This window comes from Oncorhynchus nerka, linkage group LG1, assembly GCF_034236695.1.
Source record: "Oncorhynchus nerka isolate Pitt River linkage group LG1, Oner_Uvic_2.0, whole genome shotgun sequence".
Classification (NCBI taxonomy): Eukaryota; Metazoa; Chordata; class Actinopteri; order Salmoniformes; family Salmonidae; genus Oncorhynchus; species Oncorhynchus nerka.
The window spans coordinates 27,894,762-27,915,084 of NC_088396.1; the positions used below are offsets into that span (position 1 = coordinate 27,894,762).

The window sequence follows — 20,323 nt, forward strand, 5'->3', positions numbered from 1 at the left end:
CACTCTGGTTGAGAAACACTGAACTGGGCTTCCTTGCAAAGCACTAATTGCTAGATCCATATTCAGCCATTGTGCATTGTAGTCTTTCACATGCAAAATAAATATATTTTTAATACAAGGACTAGCTACAAAGTACAGTCAGTGCTAAATCACACAGACATACACGTTGCAAAACTGACTTGCCTATTTAAATAAAGTTTAAATAAATACAAATAAAACACGTTGCAAAAATACTTTTGTAATTGATAGACGCTCCCTAAATGTACCAGGCTGGGTAGTCGATGTTCGAGATTGTGGGAGGAGCCGTGGTTCGTTGTAGAGTTGCAGCAGTATCAACATCCCTTGACAGAGGCTAGCTATTTAGAGAGCTGTAGAGCTATCAAGAATGAAATGAGCAAAGGGAAAGCAAAACTACAAAATGAAATCATAGATAGCGAGTTACCCGAATACATTTCTGAACACGGCTATTTGGAAACGGTGGAATAGGATGCATGTCTGTCACCGATTTACTCAAAGGCATTATTGAGGTGATGCAGCAGCGGCGAAATATCGTAACGGACTGCCTCCGGAGGATAGCTAGCCAGCTTGCTAACAGTAGCTAGCTAGCCAGATGCCTTTACAGAAAAAGGCGCAGTCTTTAGCAGGCCAACTCTTTTCCTAACCTCAACATATCCGAGAAACGTAGCTGGCTAATATTACAATACAATATTGCGGGTGCACATATATGTGTTTAATCGGCTAGCTAAGTTCATGTTATTGCTTTTCTCCATTAGTAATTTAACTAGCTAGATGGCTAGCCAAGCCTGTCAATTCAGTGGATGAATTTGGTATTCTGTGGAGACGCTGCGCGATAGACGCAGGCCCGGGTGAGGAAGCTGATAAAATACAGGATATTGGGAATATTCATACAAATTAGCAAGACAAGACCGATTTTTAACCACATAATTTAACAGGAACATAAGTAGCTAGCTAGTTGTCATTTTACCACTTATTTTGCTACTATTGAAATGGTCAAGGGAGAATGTATCTCTATTAGAACCTTGTCGAGGATGCGACAATATCTGATTAAAATGTTTCACTATTTGAAAGCATAATTACTGTCCTGTTAAATGAACTTACAATATGTGTTAGTTAGGCATTAACAAAACATTTCGAGTTGGTTTTGATTCTGTCGTTGCTTATCCAGCTCATAGTGTTCGGATCACAACCAAAGAACATGGATCAGAATGACAGAATTTGCACGGTAAGATTTGTTTCCTCTACAATTATGCTTATTAGATATTTTTAAGTGTGACTTTGCTTACAATTACACTATTATATTAGGTACTGCAATTGAAATATGTATCGCATTAGATTTCAGGGTTATCACTGATAAGTGGAGGTGATGTGCATTGATGTTGTGATGGTATCACGCGCTCACGCAGGTGATTTTGCCATCATCTAGCTACGTATCACTATTTGATGTAACCTTTAGCCTGCCTACCTGAAAGTATCTTTCCCTTTTCAAACCGGGTTGACATAAAGGTCTGCCGACTCTCCTTGGAAACGTTTCCTTGTGCTTTATAATTGCGTTCAATGAATACAGTACATTCTGTATGGGCAGTTAATCCTTATGGACTAACAGATTGTGTTTATTCAAAATACAGTTACTCCCAAAGTCAGATGTGCAGGTTCCTAGGTCTTTTGTAAGGTTAATGATTTGGTGTTACTGACTTAAAAGCCTCATTGTTATATTTTGTGATGATTATTCTGACTGTAAAGACAGGTATTGTTCAGGCTAATGAACCAAAGCGTGTATGGTATGTACCAATTATATACCTGCTCTGTCCTCATAACTCTCTCCTTCAATTTCAGAATAAAAAACATGAATTCAATCGTGACCAGTCACTTCACTGAGGGATCTCAACACTTGATTTCTGGACACGTACTCGCCCCCGGAATGAGATAATACAGCATAAGATAATACAGCCGTGACATTTGTCCACCCTGAGTTCATTTCCACAGTCCAACATGACCACACCAGCTCTACTGCCACTGTCGGGCCGCAGGATACCCACCCTGTCACCCGGCGCTGCCTCTTTCCCACACCACAGGGCCACTCTGAGGCTCTCAGAGAAGTTTATCCTTCTCCTCATCCTCAGTGCCTTCATCACTTTATGCTTTGGGGCTTTCTTCTTCCTCCCGGACAACTCAAAACATAAGCGCTTTGACCTGGGCTTGGAAGATGTGCTGATTCCGCATATCGAGGCACCCAAGGGGGCTAAGCATCCTGGTGGACAGGTGGTCATACATGGACAGGGGGGCCATGATGAACACAGACACAGGTAAGAGATGCTGAGGAATGCGCAGCTATCTAGTGTTGTTGCCTATGCTTTACACATGTCAGTATGAATTGAAATGTACTACAAAGTGCAAAAGTGTCATCTCCAAATTTATGAAGAAAAATGGAAGACTTGCAACCTTTTTTCTTTGCTTCTCTATATGAAGAACTCAACAGCTTATTGGGCCCTCAGTAGGATTTACAGTACCTTGCAAAAGTATTTTGATTTCTTCACATTGTCTTACAAAGTGAGAGTAAAATGGATTTATGTAATGACTATATATAAGTTATTACATTTTTATTCATCTTTAAAACTTTGACATTACATAATATTTTGTGCAGATTTTTGACAATGCCAAATCAATTTTAATTTCACTTTGTAACACAATAAACTGTGCCAAGGGGTCTGAATACTTTTGCAAGGCACTGTATATAATATATCTGTTTCGCTCTCCTCTGTCTCTCTCTCTCCATCTCTCTCTCTCTCTCTGTGTGTGTGTGTCTCTTCTTTATCTCCAGCAAAATGTGTGTCCACAGTAGAGGTCGACCGATTAATCGGAATGGCCGATTTCAAGTTTTCGTAACAATCGGAAATCGGTATTTTTGGACACTGATTTGGCCGAAAATCAGAAATGTTATTTTTATTTTTTATTTTTTGTACACCTTTATTTAATCTTTATTTAACTAGGCAAGTCAGTTAAGAACACATTCTTATTTTCAATGACTGCCTCGTTCAGGGGCAGAACGACAGATTTTCACCTTGTCAGTTCGGGGGATCCAATCTTGCAACCTTACATTTAACTAGTCCAACGCTATAACCACCTGCCTCTCGTTGCACTCCACAAGGAGACTGCCGGTTACACGAATGCAGTAAGCCAAGGTAAGTTGCTAGCTAGCATTAAACTTATCTTATAAAAAAAGAATCAATCAATCATAATCACTAGTTAACTACACATGGTTGATGACATTACTAGTTTATCTAGCGTGTCCTGCGTTGCATATAATCTGACTGAGCATACAAGTATCTGACGTGGTAGGCAGCAGCAGGCTCGTAAGCATTCATTCAAACAGCACTTCTGTGAATTTTGCCAGCAGCTCTTTGTTGTGCGTCAAGCATTGCGCTGTTTATGACTTCAAGCCTATCAACTCCCGAGATGAGGCTGCTGTAACTGATGTGAAATGGCTAGCTAATTAGCGGGGTGCGTGCTAATAGCGTTTCAAACGTCACTCGCTCTGAAACTTGGAGTGGTTGTTCCCCTTGCTCTGTATGGGTAACGCTGCTTCGAGGGTGGCTGGTGTCGTTGTGAGTGAGGAGAGGGACGGAAGCTATACTGTTACACTGGCAATACTAAAGTTCCTATAAGAACATCCAATAGTCAAAGGTTAATTAAATACAAATGGTATAGAGGGAAATAGTCCAATAATTCCTATAATAACTACAACCTAAAACTTCTTACCTGGGAATATTGAAGATTCATGTTAAAAGGAACCACCAGCTTTCATATGTTCTTATGTTCTGAGCAAGGAACTTAAACGTTAGCTTTCTTACATGGCACATATTGCACTTTTACTTTCTTCTCCAACACTTTGTTTTTGCATTATTTAAACCAAATGTAACATGTTTCATTATTTATTTGAGGCTAAATTGATTTTATTGATGTATTATATTAAGTTAAAATAAGTGTTCATTCAGTATTGTTGTAGTTGTCATTATTACAAATAAATAAAACTAATTGGCATCGGCTTTTTTGGTCCTCCAATAATCGGTATAGGCATTGAAAAATCATAATCGGTCGACCTCTAGTCCACAGGTCTTATTCAAGAGCAACCTGAGCACTGTGTCACATGACTATATAGCCAGGTAGGAAACAACTAGCGGTGAGGGAGGGTCACAGAAATCAACACAGTAAGAGCTTCCTCTAGCCTTAATGCATCTGGGTTACTTTTAAAATCTCACACCTAGCCTTTGGTTAATGGCTATGTGTGCAGGATGTATATCACTGACATTGGCCTCTACTGACTGTGCTCAACTCATTTAACTGTTGAATGAAGACACACACCCTTGTAGTCCCAGCTCAGCATGAAGAGCAGTGGTGGTGTCAATAATTTTTTCACAAATAAAAATAAAGAAATATCAGAACGAGCAATATCAAGAGTCCGGAATTTAAATATGTGTGTGTGTAATGGCTTCACACAGAATTAAAGTAGGGCACTACTAGCATTTTAGGATTTTAGTAACTAACTTGCTCCTTATATAATGCTTTTAACCTACTTTAATGCTTTGATTTACCTGTAAATTGTTATCACAAAAAGCAGAGTCCCTGTTTACTTCCGGTCTGTGAGAGAGGTGGGTAAAACGGATTTGTCCAAACCGGTGCGGACATTTGTGGAAACAGTCGTTAGTTGTAGAGTAGCAAATGTTAAAGCTTTTTCTCTGCCTCTCACTCAGCAGGGACCTCGGTGTTGCCACCACCCTCCCCTTTGGCACATTTTAATTTGGCAGAAAATTTGCCATAGCTTATTTATTGTGGTTTGATGTCTGGGAAGAGACAAGGCCAAGATCACAAGTGGTACACGACATGTCAATGTGAACAACACTGCAGTATTTATTCTTTTGTATTTATGAAATAAACAAAATTCAGTCTGACTGTAGATGGGTGAGTTTGCAATGCAAGAAGGTGTCGGTTTGAGGAGATGGGATATAGTTTATCTACATGAAGAGTTTTGAAAGGCCACTGCGTTTAACCTCCTATAACAAATCATTTGTTTGTTTAGAGTGTTTGTCACTCACAGCGCATGGAAATGTTTTTGACTTTGCATTTTAAGCAGCTGACTCAGCCATTGAAAAAAACATCATCATTGCATGTTAGTGAGGGTCATTTCCATGTAAAAGGACCCATGAGCACCAATGTGAAGTTCATAGACTCATGTCAAATGAAAGCAGATTATTTATTTTTTTACCTATCTATACACAATACCCCATAATGACAAAGTGAAAACATGTTTTTAGAAATTGTTACAAAGTTATTGAAAATGAAATACAGAAATATCTCTTTTACATATTTCACACCCAGTCAATACATGTTAGAATCATCTTTGGCAGCGATTACAGTTGTGAGTCTCTCTGGGAAAGTCAAGCTCTTTGCACACCTGGATTGTACCATATTATTTAAAAAAATATTCAAGCTCTGTCAAGTTGGTTGCTGTCCTTTGCTCATTGTTAGACAGCCATTTTCAAGTCTTGACATAGATTTTCCAGCAAAACTGTAACTAGGACACTCAGGAACATTCAATGTCTTGGTAAGCAACTCCAGTGTATAGTTGGTCTTGTGTTTTAGCTTATTGCCCTGATGAAAGGTGAATTTGTCTCCCAGTGTCTGTTGGAAAGCAGACTGAACCAGGTTTTCCTGTAGTATTTTGCCTGTGCTTAGCTCTATTCTGTTTTATATGTATCCTGAAAAACTCCCCAGTCCATAACGATTACAAGCATACCCTTCACTTGAAAATATGAAGAGTGGTACTCTGTTGTGTTGTGTGGATTTGCCCCAAACATAATGCATGTTTTGGAATATTTGTATTCTCTACAGGCTTCCTTCTTTTCACTCTGTCATTTAGTTTAGTATTTTGGAGTAACTACAATGTTATTGATCCATCCTCAGTTTTCTTCTATCACAGCCATTCAACTGTGCAGGCCAGTGACACAAAATCTCAATTTAATCCATTTTAAATGCAGGTTGAAACACAACAATACATTTGACCGGCCATGCTTACCAGGCTATAGGTTAATTTGCCTTTAGTGGAATTAAATTGGTGCTTGTGTATTTTTGTTAGTCTTCATGTATTTTATTTATCCCACGCACACAGCATACAGAGCCTTGTTTGAGGAGCGGAATTACCTATCACATGTTAGACAGCACAAGAGCAGCGCCTAAAAATCACATCTGTTACTGGAGTGAAATGTGCTTTTATAAGCCCAGTCATTGCACAACAAATAACAATTATGAATGCAATCGTGTGATAAAAACTGTTTTGATAACCACAATTTAAAAAAAGATCTGCTATTTTTATTTCCCGGAGTCACCTCTTCACTGTTGACATTGAGACTGGTGTTTTGCAGGTACTATTTAATGAAGCTGCCAATTGAGGAATTGTGAGGCGTCTGTTTCTCAAACTAGACACTCTAATGTACTTGTCCTCTTGCTCAGTTGTGCACCAGGGCCTACCACTCCTCTTTCTATTCTGGTTAGAGACAGTTTGCGCTATTCTGTGAAGGGAGTAGTACACAGCATTGTACGAGATCTTCAGTGTCTTGGCAATTTCTGAAGGAATAGCCTTCATTTTTCATAACAAGAATAGACTGACGAGTTTCAGAAGAAAAATCTTTGGCCATTTTGAGCCTGTAATCGAACCCACAAATGCTGATGCTCCAGATACTGAACTAGTCTAAAGAAGGCCAGTTTTATTGCTTCTTTAATCAGAACAACAGTTTTCAGCTGTGCTAACATAATTGCAAAAGGGTTATCTAATGATCAATTAGCCTTTTAAAATGATAAACTTGGATTAGCTAACACAACGTGTCATTGGAACACAGGAGTGATGGTTGCTGATAATGGGCCTCTGTACACATACAGTGGGGCAAAAAAGTATTTAGTCAGCCACCAATTGTGCAAGTTCTCCCACTTAAAGATGAGAGGCCTGTAAATTTCATCATAGGTACACTTCAACTATGACAGACAAAATGAGAAAAAAAATCCAGAAAATGACATTGTAGGATTTTTAATGAATTTATTTGCAAATTATGGTGGAAAATAAGTATGTGTAGATGGTTCTCAGTGGTGATGAGAGAAGTAGAATACGTTGGTTTGAAGAGTCGTAGAATGGTTCCACAAGAATTCGCTTTTCTAAATACTTTACTTAAGACAGCTAATCAGCTGTACCAGTGATTGTCCTGAAGGTGAGCTTCTAGCCTCTACCTTGTGTTGATATTCAGAGTTCGAACCACTTTGGATGTGAGCTGCGGCTACACACCTCTGGCCAAATGTTAATTTCTATACCAATCCTTTTATACACTCTAGTCGAAAGTGATGGTTCCTCCAGGCTGACACATTCTCTGACCTCACTCGCGCGTGGCTACTTACTGTGCAAAGTTTCTAGAAAACAAATGATCTCTGATGGCTCCTAAAATCACATCCCCCTCTTAACAAAAATACTTACATTTTTCAAAGACAACGTGGAGGATGGAGCCTTCGTACATATATAGTGTGTCTACTTTTCAACTTACTGCATTTCCTTTAAACATTTTAATGACATCACAAAATAACAACCAATATGACATTAGTTTTCTATAGCTAGCCTCTGACCGTCCACCACATTCTATGTAAGGAATATTTTCCCAGTATTCACTTTTGAACGTGTTAAAGTTTCAGTGGGGAAAGTCTCTGGAAGCAAAGGAACATTCCTGTGTGGATTTGGAGAGGTAGACCCTGGATATCCTCTTCTTTAATTTACAACAGGGCGTGAGGTGCCAAGCCCCCCACCAGCTCCCTCCTCCACTCACTCTATGGGGGTCTGGCTGAAGTTATCCACTGCAAAGGTGTTCCGACCCATCTGGATCCCCTCAGGGCAGTCATGACGTAACACATGGAGTCATGTAGTAACCAAGAAAGTGTTAAACAAATCAAAATATATTTTACATTTTAGATTCTTCAAAGTAGCCACCCTTTGCCTTGATGACAGCTTTGCACACTCTTGGCATTCTCTCAACCAGCTTCATCTGGAATGCTTTTACAACAGTCTTGAAGGAGTTTCCATATATGTTGAGCACTTGTTGGCTGCTTTTCCTTCACTCTGCGGTCTAACTCATCCCAAACCATCTCAATTGGGTTGTGGTCGAGTGATTGTGGAGTTCAGGTCATCTGATGCAGCACTCCATTGTTCTTCTTCTTGGTCAAATAGCCCTTACACAGCCTGGAGGTGTGTTGGGTTATTGTCCTTTTGAAAAACAAATGATAGTCCTATTAAGCGCAAACCAGATGGGATGGCGTATCTTTGCAGAATGCTGTGGTAGCCATGCTGGTTAAGGTTGCGTTGAATTCAAAATAAATCACAGACAGTGTCATCAGCACCATCTCCATGCTTCACGGTGGGAACGACACATGCAGAGATTATCCGTTCACGTACTCTGCGTCTCACAAAGATAATTTTTACTCATCAGACCAAATGACAGATTTCCACCGGTCTAATGTCCATTGCTCGTGTTTCTTGGCCCAAGTAAGCCTCTTCTTCTTATTGGTGTTCCTTAGTAGTGGTTTCTTTGCAGCAATTCGACCATGAAAGCCTGATTCACGCGGTTTCCTCTGAACAGTTCATGTTGAGATGTGTCTGTTACTTGAACTCTGTGAAGCATTTATTTGGGCTGCAATTTCTGAGACTGGTAACTCTAATGAACTTATCCTCTGCAGCAGAGGTAACTCTGGGTCTTCCTTTCCTGCGGCGGTCCTCAGAGCCAATTTAATCATAGCGCTTGATGGTTTTTACGACTGCGCTTGAAGAAACTTTCAAAGTTCTTGAAATATATCTTAGTTTTTGATTCTTCAAAGTAGCCACCCTTTGCCTTGATGACAGCTTTGCACACTTTTGGCATTCTCTCAACCAGCTTCATGAGGTAGTCACCTGGAATGCATTTCAATTAACTTCTTACGGCTGAGATCCCGTTAATGGGATCGATGTGACAACAGCCAGTGAAAGTGCAGGGCGACAAATTCAAACAACAGAAATCTCATAATTAAAATTCCTCAAACATACAAGTATTTTACACCCTTTTAAAGATAAACTTGTTGTTAATCCCACCACAGTGTCCGATTTCAAAAAGGCTTTACGACGAAAGCACACCGTCTTATGTTAGGTTAGTACCTAGTCACAGAAAAACACAGCCATTTTTCCAGCCAAAGAGAGGAGTCACAAAAAGCAGAAATAGAGAGAAAATGAATCACTAACCTTTGATGATTTTCATCAGATGACACTCATAGGACTTTATGTTACACAATACATGTATGTTTTGTTTGGTAAAGTTCATATTTATATCCAAAAATCTTAGTTTACATTGGCGCGTTATGTTCAGTAATGTTTTGCCTCCAAAACATCCGGTGATTTTGCAGAGAGCCACATCAATTTACAGAAATACTCATAATACACATTGATAAAAGATACAAGTGTTACACATGGAAATTTAGATAAACTTCTCATTAATGCAACTGCTCTGTCAGATTTAAAAAAAACTTTAACGGAAAAAGCACACCATGCAATAATCTGAGTACGGCGCTCAGACACAAAAACAAGCCACCCGCCATGTTGTGGAGTCAACAGAAGTCAAAAATAGCATTATAAATATTCACTTACCTTTGATGATCTTCATCAGAATGCACTCCCAGGAATCCCAGTTCCACAATAAATGTTTGTTTTCTTCGATAAAGTCCAACATTTATGTCCAAATGTCTCCTTATTGTTCGCGCCTTCAGTTCACATATCCAAATAAATGACGCCTAGGCCAGACGAAAAGTCAAAAAAATCCATTACAGTTCGTAGAAACATGTCAAACAATGCATAGAATCAATCTTTAGGATGTTTTTAACATAAATCTTCAATAATGTTTCAACCGGAGAATTCCTTTGTCTTTAGAAATGCAATGGAACGCAGCTACCTCTCACGGGACCTGAATGAGCTCATGGCTTTCTGGCAGACCCCTTACCTCAATCAGCTCTTATTCTCTCCTCCTTTACAGTAAAAGCCTGAAACAAGGTTCTAAAGACTATTGACATCTAGTGGAAGCCTTAGGAAGTGCAATCGGACCAAATTTCCACTGAATCTTGGATAGGCAAAGAGTTCAAAAACTACAAACCTCAGATTTCCCACTTCCTGGTTGGATTTTCTTCTCAGGTTTTGCCTGACTTATGAGTTCTGTTATACTCACAGACATCATTCAAACAGTTTTAGAAACGTCAGTGTTTTCTATCCAAATATATCATATGCATATCTTAGCTTCTGGGCCTGAGTAGCAGGCAGTTTACTCTGGGCACCTTATTCATCCAAGCTACTCAATACTGCCCCCAGCCATAAGAAGTTAACAGCTGTGCCCTGTTAAAAGTTAATTTGTGTAATTTCTTGATGTGTCTGTTACTTGAACTCTGAAGTATTTAATAACACAATCATATGAAGAGGAATGGAATGTGGGAGGTGATAGAATGCATTGACCGTATTGTAAAGGAGTCAGTATTTGAATCAGTTACATGCTTTTTACTCCTATTATTGTATACTCCTAAACAGTATAAATAGCTTTTCTATATATACAGTGTGCTGTGTTTTATGTATTTATTCTCATGGTTGAGTTGAAATGTTATAATCGTAATGTTATAATGGTTGAGGATGAGTTGAGAAATCAAAGTAAGTCTTGCTGCCAGATATTGTGTTGTTTAGATGTAATTTTCTCGGTACCACCTGTTTTCAGTCCGTTTGTTTTGAATCCTATCAACACATCTAGTTATCTGGAGGGTTCAGCCAGCATTCAGCAAATGGATTTTGGGAGTGACTCACCACCTGGATTTGGTCTTTTGAAATGGTGCTGTTTACATTAGATTAAAGTAGAGACTCGGAGCTACAAAAGGGTATATCATGCACTGTATTTGAGGAACAATTGGAAAGTAATTCTGCTTTGAATGTTGATCAGCTTGTAAACTCACTTTTGTCTTTGAATGTTTTTCTATCTAGTGAAGAGCTCTTCTTGTCTACACTCATGGCCAAAAGTTTTGAGAACGACACAAATATGAATTTCTACAAAGTTTGCTGCTTTAGATATTTTTGTCAGATGCTACTATGGAAGTATAAGTATAATTACAAGCATTTCATAAGTAAAGTGTCAAAGGCTTTTATTGACAATTACATGAAGTTGATGTAAACAGTCAATATTTGCAGTGTTGACCCTTCTTTTTCAACACCTCTGCAGTCCGCCCTGGCATGCTGTCAATTAAGTTCTGGGCCACATCCTGTCTGATGGCAGCCCATTCTTGCATGATCAATGCTTGGAGTTTGTCAGAATTTGCGGGTTTTTGTTTGTCCACCCGTCTCTTGAGGATTGACCAAAAGTTCTCAATGGGATTAAAGTCTGGGGAGTTTCCTGGCTATGGACCCAAAATATGTATGTTTTGTTCTCTGAGCCACTTAGTTATCACGTTTGCCTTATGGCCAGGTGCTCCATCATGATGGAAAAGGCATTGTTCGTCACCAAACTGTTCCTTGATGGTTGGGAGAAGTTCTCGGAGGATGTGCTGGTACCATTCTTTATTCATGGCTGTGTTCTTAGGCAAAATTGTGAGTGAGCCCACTCCCTTGGTTGAGATGCAACCCCACACATGAATGGTCTCAGGATGCTTTACTGTTTGCATGATACAGGACTGATGGTAGCGCTCACCTTGTCTTCTCCGGACAAGGTTTTTCTGGATGCCCCAAATAATCGGAAAGGGTATTCATCAGAGAAAATGACTTTACCCCAGTCCTCAGCAGTCCAATCCCTGTGTCTTTTGCAGAATATCAGTCTGTCCCTGATGTTTTTCCTGTAGAGAAGTGGCTTCTTTGCTGCCCTTCTTGATACCAGGCCATCCTCTAAAAGTCTTTGCTTCACTGTGCGTGCAGATGCACTCACACCTGCCTGCTGCCATTCCTGAGCAAGCTCTGTACTGGTGGTGCCCCGATCCCGCAGCTGAATCAACTTTAGGAGACGGTCCTGGCGCTTGCTGGACTTTCTTGGGTGCCCTGAAGCCTTCTTCACAACAATTGAACCGCTCTCCTTGAAGTTCTTGATGATCCGATAAATGGTTGATTTAGGTGCAATCTTACTGGCATCAATATCCATGCCTGTGAAGCCCTTTTTGTGCAAAGCAATGATGACGGCACGTGTTTCCTTGCAGGTAACCATGGTTGACAGAGGAAGAACAATGATTCCAAGCACCCCCCTCCTTTTGAAGCTTCCAGTCTGTAATTCGAACTCAATCAGCATGACAGAATTATCTCCAGCCTTGTCCTCATCAACACTCACACCTGTGTTAACGAGAGAATCACTGACATGATATCAGCTGGTCCTTTTGTGGCAGGGCTGAAATGCAGTGGAAATATTTTTGGGGGATTTAGTTCATTTGCATGGCAAAGAGGGACTTGGCAATTAATTGCAATTCATCTGATCACTCTTCATAACATTCTGGAGTATATGCAAATTGCCATCATACAAACTGAGGCAGCAGACTTTGTGAAAATTTAATATTTGTATCATTCTCAACTTTTGGCCACGACTGTACACCCATTCAGCATCGTTCACACCCTCTTAAGATTTAGCACCACCCATCTTCTTTTGCTCTCGGAGCATTCAGAGTGCACACTTGACCCTCTGTCCCATGATTTGTTTACCTATGGATAACATGAAAACAGCCTAACCAGCTCTGCTGGCAACAATGCCATTACACTTTTTTCCAGAAGTTTACTGACACCGGCCATATTCAACGGGTGTTGTACACACGTCACGTAACGTTAGCGAGCGAGCCAGCCAACATAAGCTAGTTAAACAACAATGAACAGTGTCAACAATGCCACAGTGCTGGGCATGTTCAATGTTAGCTAGCTAACATTAGGCTCTAACTAGAACAGCAAACGGCTCTGAGAAACAAATAACGTCAGCTAGGGAGCCAGACAGCTAACATTAGCTAGCTAGCTAACAGTACCCTTTAGCTAGAAATGGAACCACTGTCAAAATCCGATAACGTGTAATATCTGAAAATATAGCTAGCTATCTTACCTGTATACATCATCGTGCATGGAAGCGTCTCCCTGTCAGGAATGCCATGCCACGATTGCCCTTAGTTTGAAGATGTAATCCAGAGACCGGTGTTTTCTCCGTCTCTTTAGCTATCATACTCTAATTACACTGATTTCAAAACTTGATCCTCCAGAATGTGGAGAGCAACACTTATGCAGCTCCACTACACAGTACATTTAAAAAAAGCCGCGTTCGACAGGATTACCAACACAGACTGATGAGCTTCTATGGCAGACCAATCCGAACATGGCTAGTGGGAAGGTTGCTCTCTCTTTCTGTGGCTTAACCCACAAGGCTCGTAATTTAACAATTGTATTCGTATTTACAGATCTCATACAAGTTTGTTTTTAAGGCACATGAAAGTTCACATGTTCGAGATTGCATTTCTGCCCAAAAAATCATTTTGATAAAATAAAATAAATTAAAGACCTAACGGCTCTCCGGTGAAGTCGTGACTTGCAACATACACCTAGTTTCCTGAATCGGGTCCCATATATTCGTAGGTATCATTTGTTATTGTCCATAAAATGTAGGTCAAACCATTGCACAAGAGGACACTTAATTGTTTTTTTGAACAAGGAACATCTTTGTCTTCCATGTCAGTAAGTGATTGTGCTTGGTCTCTCGAAGAAACATTTTGCCCAACCAGTGTCATCATACTTGAGCCACACTTACCAGGGTTGGGATCAATTCATAAATTGAAAAATAGCCTACTCACAGAGTCAGTGTGCTCCTCTTCCGTAGTAGGTGCAGCAGCATCAGTCTCTGCCAGAGAGAACTCAATGCCAGAGCTGTGGTTGCACTAAGCCACAGGTAAACGTAATTACATAAACCGCCCAGCAATGCATCGCCAATAATCAGGTTTATTGCCATGGTAACCCCTTCATCTCTTATTGCCTTGCCATTCACTGTTAGTGTGTTGGCACTAGGGCTGGGAATTGCCAGGAACCTCATGATACGATATTATCACGATACTTAGGTGCCGATACGATAGGTATATCCATCCTGCCCTGCCTATCTAAGGTCTTCGAAAGCCAAGTCAACAAACAGGTCACTGACCATCTCAAATCCCACCTTACCTTCTCCGCTGTGCAATCTGGTTTCCGAGCCGGTCACGGGTGCACCTCAGCCACGCTCAAGGTACTAAACGATATCATAACTGCCATCGATAAAAGACTACTGTGCAGCCGTCTTCATCAACCTTGCCAAGGCTTTCGACTTTGTCAATCACCATATTCTTATCGGCAGACTCGGTAGCCTCGGTTTTTCTGATGACTGCCTTGCCTGGTTCACCAACTACTTTGCAGACAGAGTTCAGTGTGTCAAATCGGAGGGCATGCTGTCCGGTCTTCTGGCAATCTCTATGGGGGTGCCACAGGGTTCAATTCTCAGGCCGACTCTTTTCTCTGTATATATCAATGATGTTGCTCTTGCTGCGGGCGATTCCTTGATCCACCTCTATGCAGACGACACCATTCTGTATACTTCCGGCCCGTTCTTGGACACTGTGCTATCTAACCTCCAAACGAGCTTCAATGCCATACAACACTCCTTCCGTGCCTCCAACTGCTCTTAAACGCTAGTAAAACCAAATGCATGCTCTTCAACCGTTCGCTGCCTGCACCCGCACGCCCGACTAGCATCCACCACCCTGGATGGTTCCGACCTAGAATATGTGGACATCTATAAGTACCTAGGTGTCTGGCTAGACTGTAAACTCTCCTTCCAGACTCATATCAAACATATCCAATCTAAAATCAAATCTAGAGTCTGCTTTCTATTCCGCAACAAAGCCTCCTTCACTCACTGCGCCAAACTTACCCTAGTAAAACTGACTATCCTACCGATCCTCGACTTCGGCGACGTCATCTACAAAATACCTTCCGATACTCTACTCAGCAAACTGGATGCAGTTTATCACAGTGCCATCCGTTTTGTTACTAAAGTACCTTATACCACCCACCACTGTGACCTGTATGCTCTAGTCGGCTGGCCCTCGCTACATATTCGTCGCCAGACCCACTGGCTCCAGGTCATCTACAAGTCCATGTTAGGTAAAGCTCCGCCTTATCTCAGTTCACTGGTCACGATGGCAACACCCACCCGTAGCACGCGCTCTAGCAGGTGTATCTCACTGTTCATCCCTAAAGCCAACACCTCATTTGGCCGCCTTTCGTTCCAGTTCTCTGCTGCCTGTGACTGGAACGAATTGCAAAAATCGTTGAAGTTGGAGACTTATCTCCCTCACCAACTTTAAACATCAACTATCTGAGCAGCTAACCGATCGCTGCAGCTGTACATAGTCTATCGGTAAATAGCCCACCCAATTTTACCTACCTCTTCCCCATACTGTTTATATTTATTTACTTTTCTGCTCTTTTGCACACCAATATCTCTACCTGTACATGACCATCTGATCATTTATCATTCCAGTGTTAATCTGCAAAATTGTAATCATTCACCTACCTCATGCCTTTTGCACACAATGTATATAGACTCTCTTTTTTTCTACTGTGTTATTGACTTGTTAATTGTTTACTCTATGTGTAACTCAGTGTTGTCGGTTCACACTGCTATGCTTTATCTTGGCCAGGTCGCAGTTGCAAATGAGAACTTGTTCTCAACTAACCTACCTGGTTAAATAAAGGTGTAAAAAAAAAAATGGTGATTCCCATGATTCTATATGTATTGCGATTCGATACTGTGATTTTGTTGCGAATCGATGTTCCAAACATATTGTTCACCATATGTCTGCTGCAGAAGGACAAGTGAGCCATGAAAACACATTTTGATTTCAAAAGAAGATGGACAACAAGCTATGAAGGAAAAATACTGGAGTTTTGGTGCAGGTAAAGCCAACTAGCACATAAATAATATTGCGATATTGTCAAAACAATAAAAAATTATATCCCGATATGTAACCGTATCGTCTTTTTCCCCAACACTAGTTGGCACATATACAGCAGCTGTGGCCTTGCCCTCCAATTCATCTAAATGTAGCATAGCACCTCTGGATCATAGTTAGGGCTGACACTCCTGTCTGCTAATTTATCATAATTAGTGTGATCTCAGGAATCATACCTCTGTTCTACGCTTCATTCTCTATGTCAGACACACAGTATATGACCTGATACATCTGTAGATTTTTGTGTTTGTATTTTGAGTGGACCGTTACACTGAACCATTAATAAAAATAATACACCCACATACAGTGCTTTCGGAAAGTATTCAGACCCCTTGACCTTTTCCACATTTTGTTACGTTACAGCTTTATTCTAAAATTGATTATTTAAAAAACTCCTCAGCAATCTACACACAATACCTCAATGACAAAGCGGAAATAGGTTTTTAGAAATTATTGCAAATGTATTAAATAAATAAAACAAGTATTCAGCCCTTTTGCTATGACAATTGAGCTCAGGTGCATCCTGTTTCCATTGATCGTCCTTGACATGTTTCTACAAGTTGATGGGAGTCCACCTGTCTATGTAAGGTCCTACAGTTGCCAGTGCATGTCAGAGCAAAAACCCAGCCATGAGGTCGAAGGAATTGTCTGTAGAGCTCCAAGACAGGATTGTGTTGAGGCACAGATCTGGAAAAGGGTACCAAAAAAATTCTGCAACATTGAAGGTCCCCAAGAACACAGTGGGCTCCATTCTTAAATAGAAGTTTGGAACCACCAAGACTCTTCCTAGAGCTGGCCACCCAGCCAAACTAAGCAATCGGGGGAGAAGGGCCTTAGTCATGGAGTTGACCAAGAACCTGATGGTCACTCTGACAGAGCTCCAGAGTTCCTCTGTGAAGATGGGAGAACCTTCCTGAAGGACAACCATCTCTGCAGCACTCCACCAATCAGGCCTTTATGGTAGAGTGGCCAGACGGAAGCCACTTCTCAGTACAAGGCACATGAGTTCGCTTGGAGTTTATTTTATATAAATCAGCAAACATTTCTAAAACCTATTTTTGCATTGCCATTATGGGGTATTGTGTGTAGACTGATGAGGGGAATTTTTTTTTATTTTGGATAAGGCTAACATAACAAAATGTGGAAAAAGTTGAGGGGTCTGAATACTTTCTGAAGGCACTGTAGACACACTAATACACATGTGCGCACATACACACACAACTCTCATAAAGCAAAACATATTGGATTGCAGATCTGGTGAAACATCAGTTGATAGTCAGCCAATCACACTGAGTAGGAGGCTAGTGTGTATCTGAACTTCTGAACTGGGCTTCTCATCCGCTGGCTCTCAGTATGTAGCTAAACCATGGGCACTGCTGTCTCGTCATACATGGTGAGGCCTACTACTAATAGGCCTGTGCTGCTGCTTCTTCTCTCAAGGGTTTTTCATCATGTGAAATCGGTGTAACCACTAACACCATGCAGAGCACTGGGAAGGCTTTTGTTTCTTCATAATTTCTATTAACATGCTGTTGTGTTTTTATCAGATCAGCTCCCTATGTCTCATTTCCCCTCTTGTTTAGTCTCTTATCTGCTCTTGTTTTCCCCCATCATGTAGTGCACAGCTGCACCCTCTTAGACTGTTGGAAAGCTGGCAGCGCTACGTGTTGCTACATGAGGGGGGCTCACGTTCAGTTGGTTGCATCCATGGTGAAAGACTGTGTCACGTCACAGGGATTTCGCTTTCTGAATACACTGTACCGGGGTCAGCGTTGCTGGCTGTCCATGAATAATATATTCTGTGTGTTTCACTTATGACCCAGAGTCTCTGGCAGGGCCTCTGTTCTTAGGCACTCAGGTCTCTCTCTACTAGTTTCTGCCACCATGAAATGTTTAGGCAACTTAATGGCCCTTGATGTGGGATTCTTATGGACTTCCTGTAGAGGGTTTTGTGTGTGTCTCTGACCATTACAAGATTGTATTCAAGCTGTAAACAGTGTGTGTAATACATCCTGGTCCTAAATGTTACTGTGTTGTAGCTTGTGACTGTGCTGTTGCCAGCAACAGTTTGTCAATGTCATCACAGAGCTCACCTGCGGCTCTGGCTAATGAAGTCGGAGCTCCACCACTGGGGCCACACTGCACACCTGCCTGGCGAGGAGGAGGGTAGAGACAGACACTGCTGAGAGGGAGCAATGCAAACAAAGCCCTAGAGAACATCACCTTACATGGCTGAGAGGTGTTCTTGGCTATAGAAGAAAGACAGCCATAGAAGTAAACAACTGAAATATGTATATGACTAGACTATAATACATGGCCATGAAGACCATGCCTGAAAACCACATGTTTGCCCTGGAGGAAAACATGTCTGAACCGCAAGAAGCCATGCAAGAAGCCATGAATACAGAGCACATGGATGAAAAGCCGATCAATTTAGTTCAACACACACACACGCCATACTGCAGCAGTCCGACTCCACTGTGAGTGAACCACAGGGCCTGTGGCTGAAACAGTAAATGAAGCTTGGATCGTTTTGGACTCAGTGCACCGTCACACAGCGCTGATTAGCCCAGACCTCCCTAGGGGTGGGGAGGGACAAATGGAGGAGACTCCAGTATCCTGCTCATTACTTACGGGACGACAGTGTCATCCTGCCACGGTGCCAGCCTCTCCCTTAGTAGCGCTGAGTGTGTGTGTGTAAACTAGTCATCAGCGCCTGTTGGAGTATCTCTCACTTTGTCTCTGTTTGTCAGCCTATAGCAGCTCCAGTTCGCTAATGGTGGCAATGTGCGTCCTTGAGAGAAACACTTGTTTGTGTTTGCATGTCTGTCTGGAACACAATGCTTTCTCAAAAACAACGGACGTACGGGGGGGGGTGATGCCATGGCTGGCTGTGCAGCACTTTAGCTTCAACGCTTGTGGCATAACTGCCATCCAACCGAAAGGAGCTGTAGTCTACACTCCACTATGACTCCTGTCAATTTAGTAAATTAATTCAAACTGAGATTATTTTGTGTGTGTATATATACTGTATGTGGACACCCCTTCAAAGTAGTGGATTCGGCTATTTCAGCCACATCCGTTGCTGACCGGTGTATACAATTTGAGCACACAGCCATGCAATCTCATAGACAAACATTGGCAGTAGAATGGCCTTACTGAAGAGCTCAGTGACTTTGAACATTTCACAGTCATAGGATGCTACCTTTCCAACAAGTCAGTTCGTCAGATTTCTGCCCTCCTAGACCATCCCCGGTCAACTGTAAGTGTTATTGTAATTGGAAACGTCTAGGAGCAACAATGGCTCAGCTGAGAAGTGGTAGGCCACACAAGCTCACAGAACGGAACTGCCAAGTGCTGAAGCACGTAGTGTGTAAAAATCATCTGTCCTCGGTTGCAACACTCACTACTGAGTTCCAAACTGCCTCTGGAAGCAGTGTCGGCACAAGAACTGTTCATCGGGAGCTTCATGAAATGGTTTTCCTTGGCTGAGCAGCAGCACACAAACCTAAGATCACCATGTGCAATGCCAAGCGTCGGCTGGAGTGGCGTAAAGCATTGGACTCTGAAACGGTAAAAACATGTTCTTTGGAGTAATGAATCACATTTCATCTGGCAGACTGACAAAGTAATCTGGGTTTGGTGGATGCCAGGAGAACGCTACCTGCCCCAATGTATAGTGCCAACAGTGAAGTTTGGTGGAGGAGGAATTATGGTCTGGGGCTGGTTTTCATGGTTCGGGCTAGGCACCCTTAGTTCCAGTGAAGGGAAATCTTAACCCTACAGCCTACAATGACATTATAGACGATTCTGTGCTTCCAACTTTGTGGCAACAGTTTGGGGAAAGCCCTTTCCTTTTTCAGCATGACAATGCCCCTGTGCACAAAGCGAGGTCCATACAGATATGGTTTGTCGAGGTTGGTGTGGAAGAGCTTGACTGGCCTGCACAGAGCCCTGACCTCAACCCCATCAAACACCTTTGTGATGAATTGGAACGTTGACTGCGAGCCAGGCCTGATCTCCCAACATCAGTCCCTGACCTCACTAATGCTCTTGTGGCTGAATGAAAGCAAGTCCCCGCAGCAATGTTCCTACGTCTAGTGGAAAGCCTTCCCAGAAGGGTGGAGGCTGGTATACAGTGTATTCTCAAAGTAGTCAGACCCCTTAACTTTTTCCATATTTGCTAACGTTACAGCCTTATTCTAAAATGGATTAAATGTGTTTTTTTTCCCACTCATCA

At 41.6% G+C, this 20,323-nt stretch overlaps 1 protein-coding gene across 3 annotated transcripts in view; it reads left to right on the forward strand.

Annotated features, from left to right (window-relative positions):
• Positions 1–301: 301 nt before the first annotated feature.
• The window catches only part of LOC115128576 (mannosyl-oligosaccharide 1,2-alpha-mannosidase IB-like), a 138,341-nt gene continuing 118,319 nt past the window's right edge, over positions 302–20,323 (forward strand). Inside the window, exons 1-3 of one of the 3 annotated variants that reach the window (XM_029658522.2) lie at positions 302–866; positions 1,187–1,243; positions 1,855–2,324. In XM_029658522.2, the coding sequence (XP_029514382.1) occupies positions 2,011–2,324 (314 nt within the window). In that variant the 5' untranslated portion in view covers positions 302–866; positions 1,187–1,243; positions 1,855–2,010. Of the gene's footprint in view, positions 1,244–1,854; positions 2,325–20,323 lie in introns of all 3 variants that reach the window. The other 2 variants (XM_029658532.2, XM_029658542.2) reach the window with 2 other exon arrangements.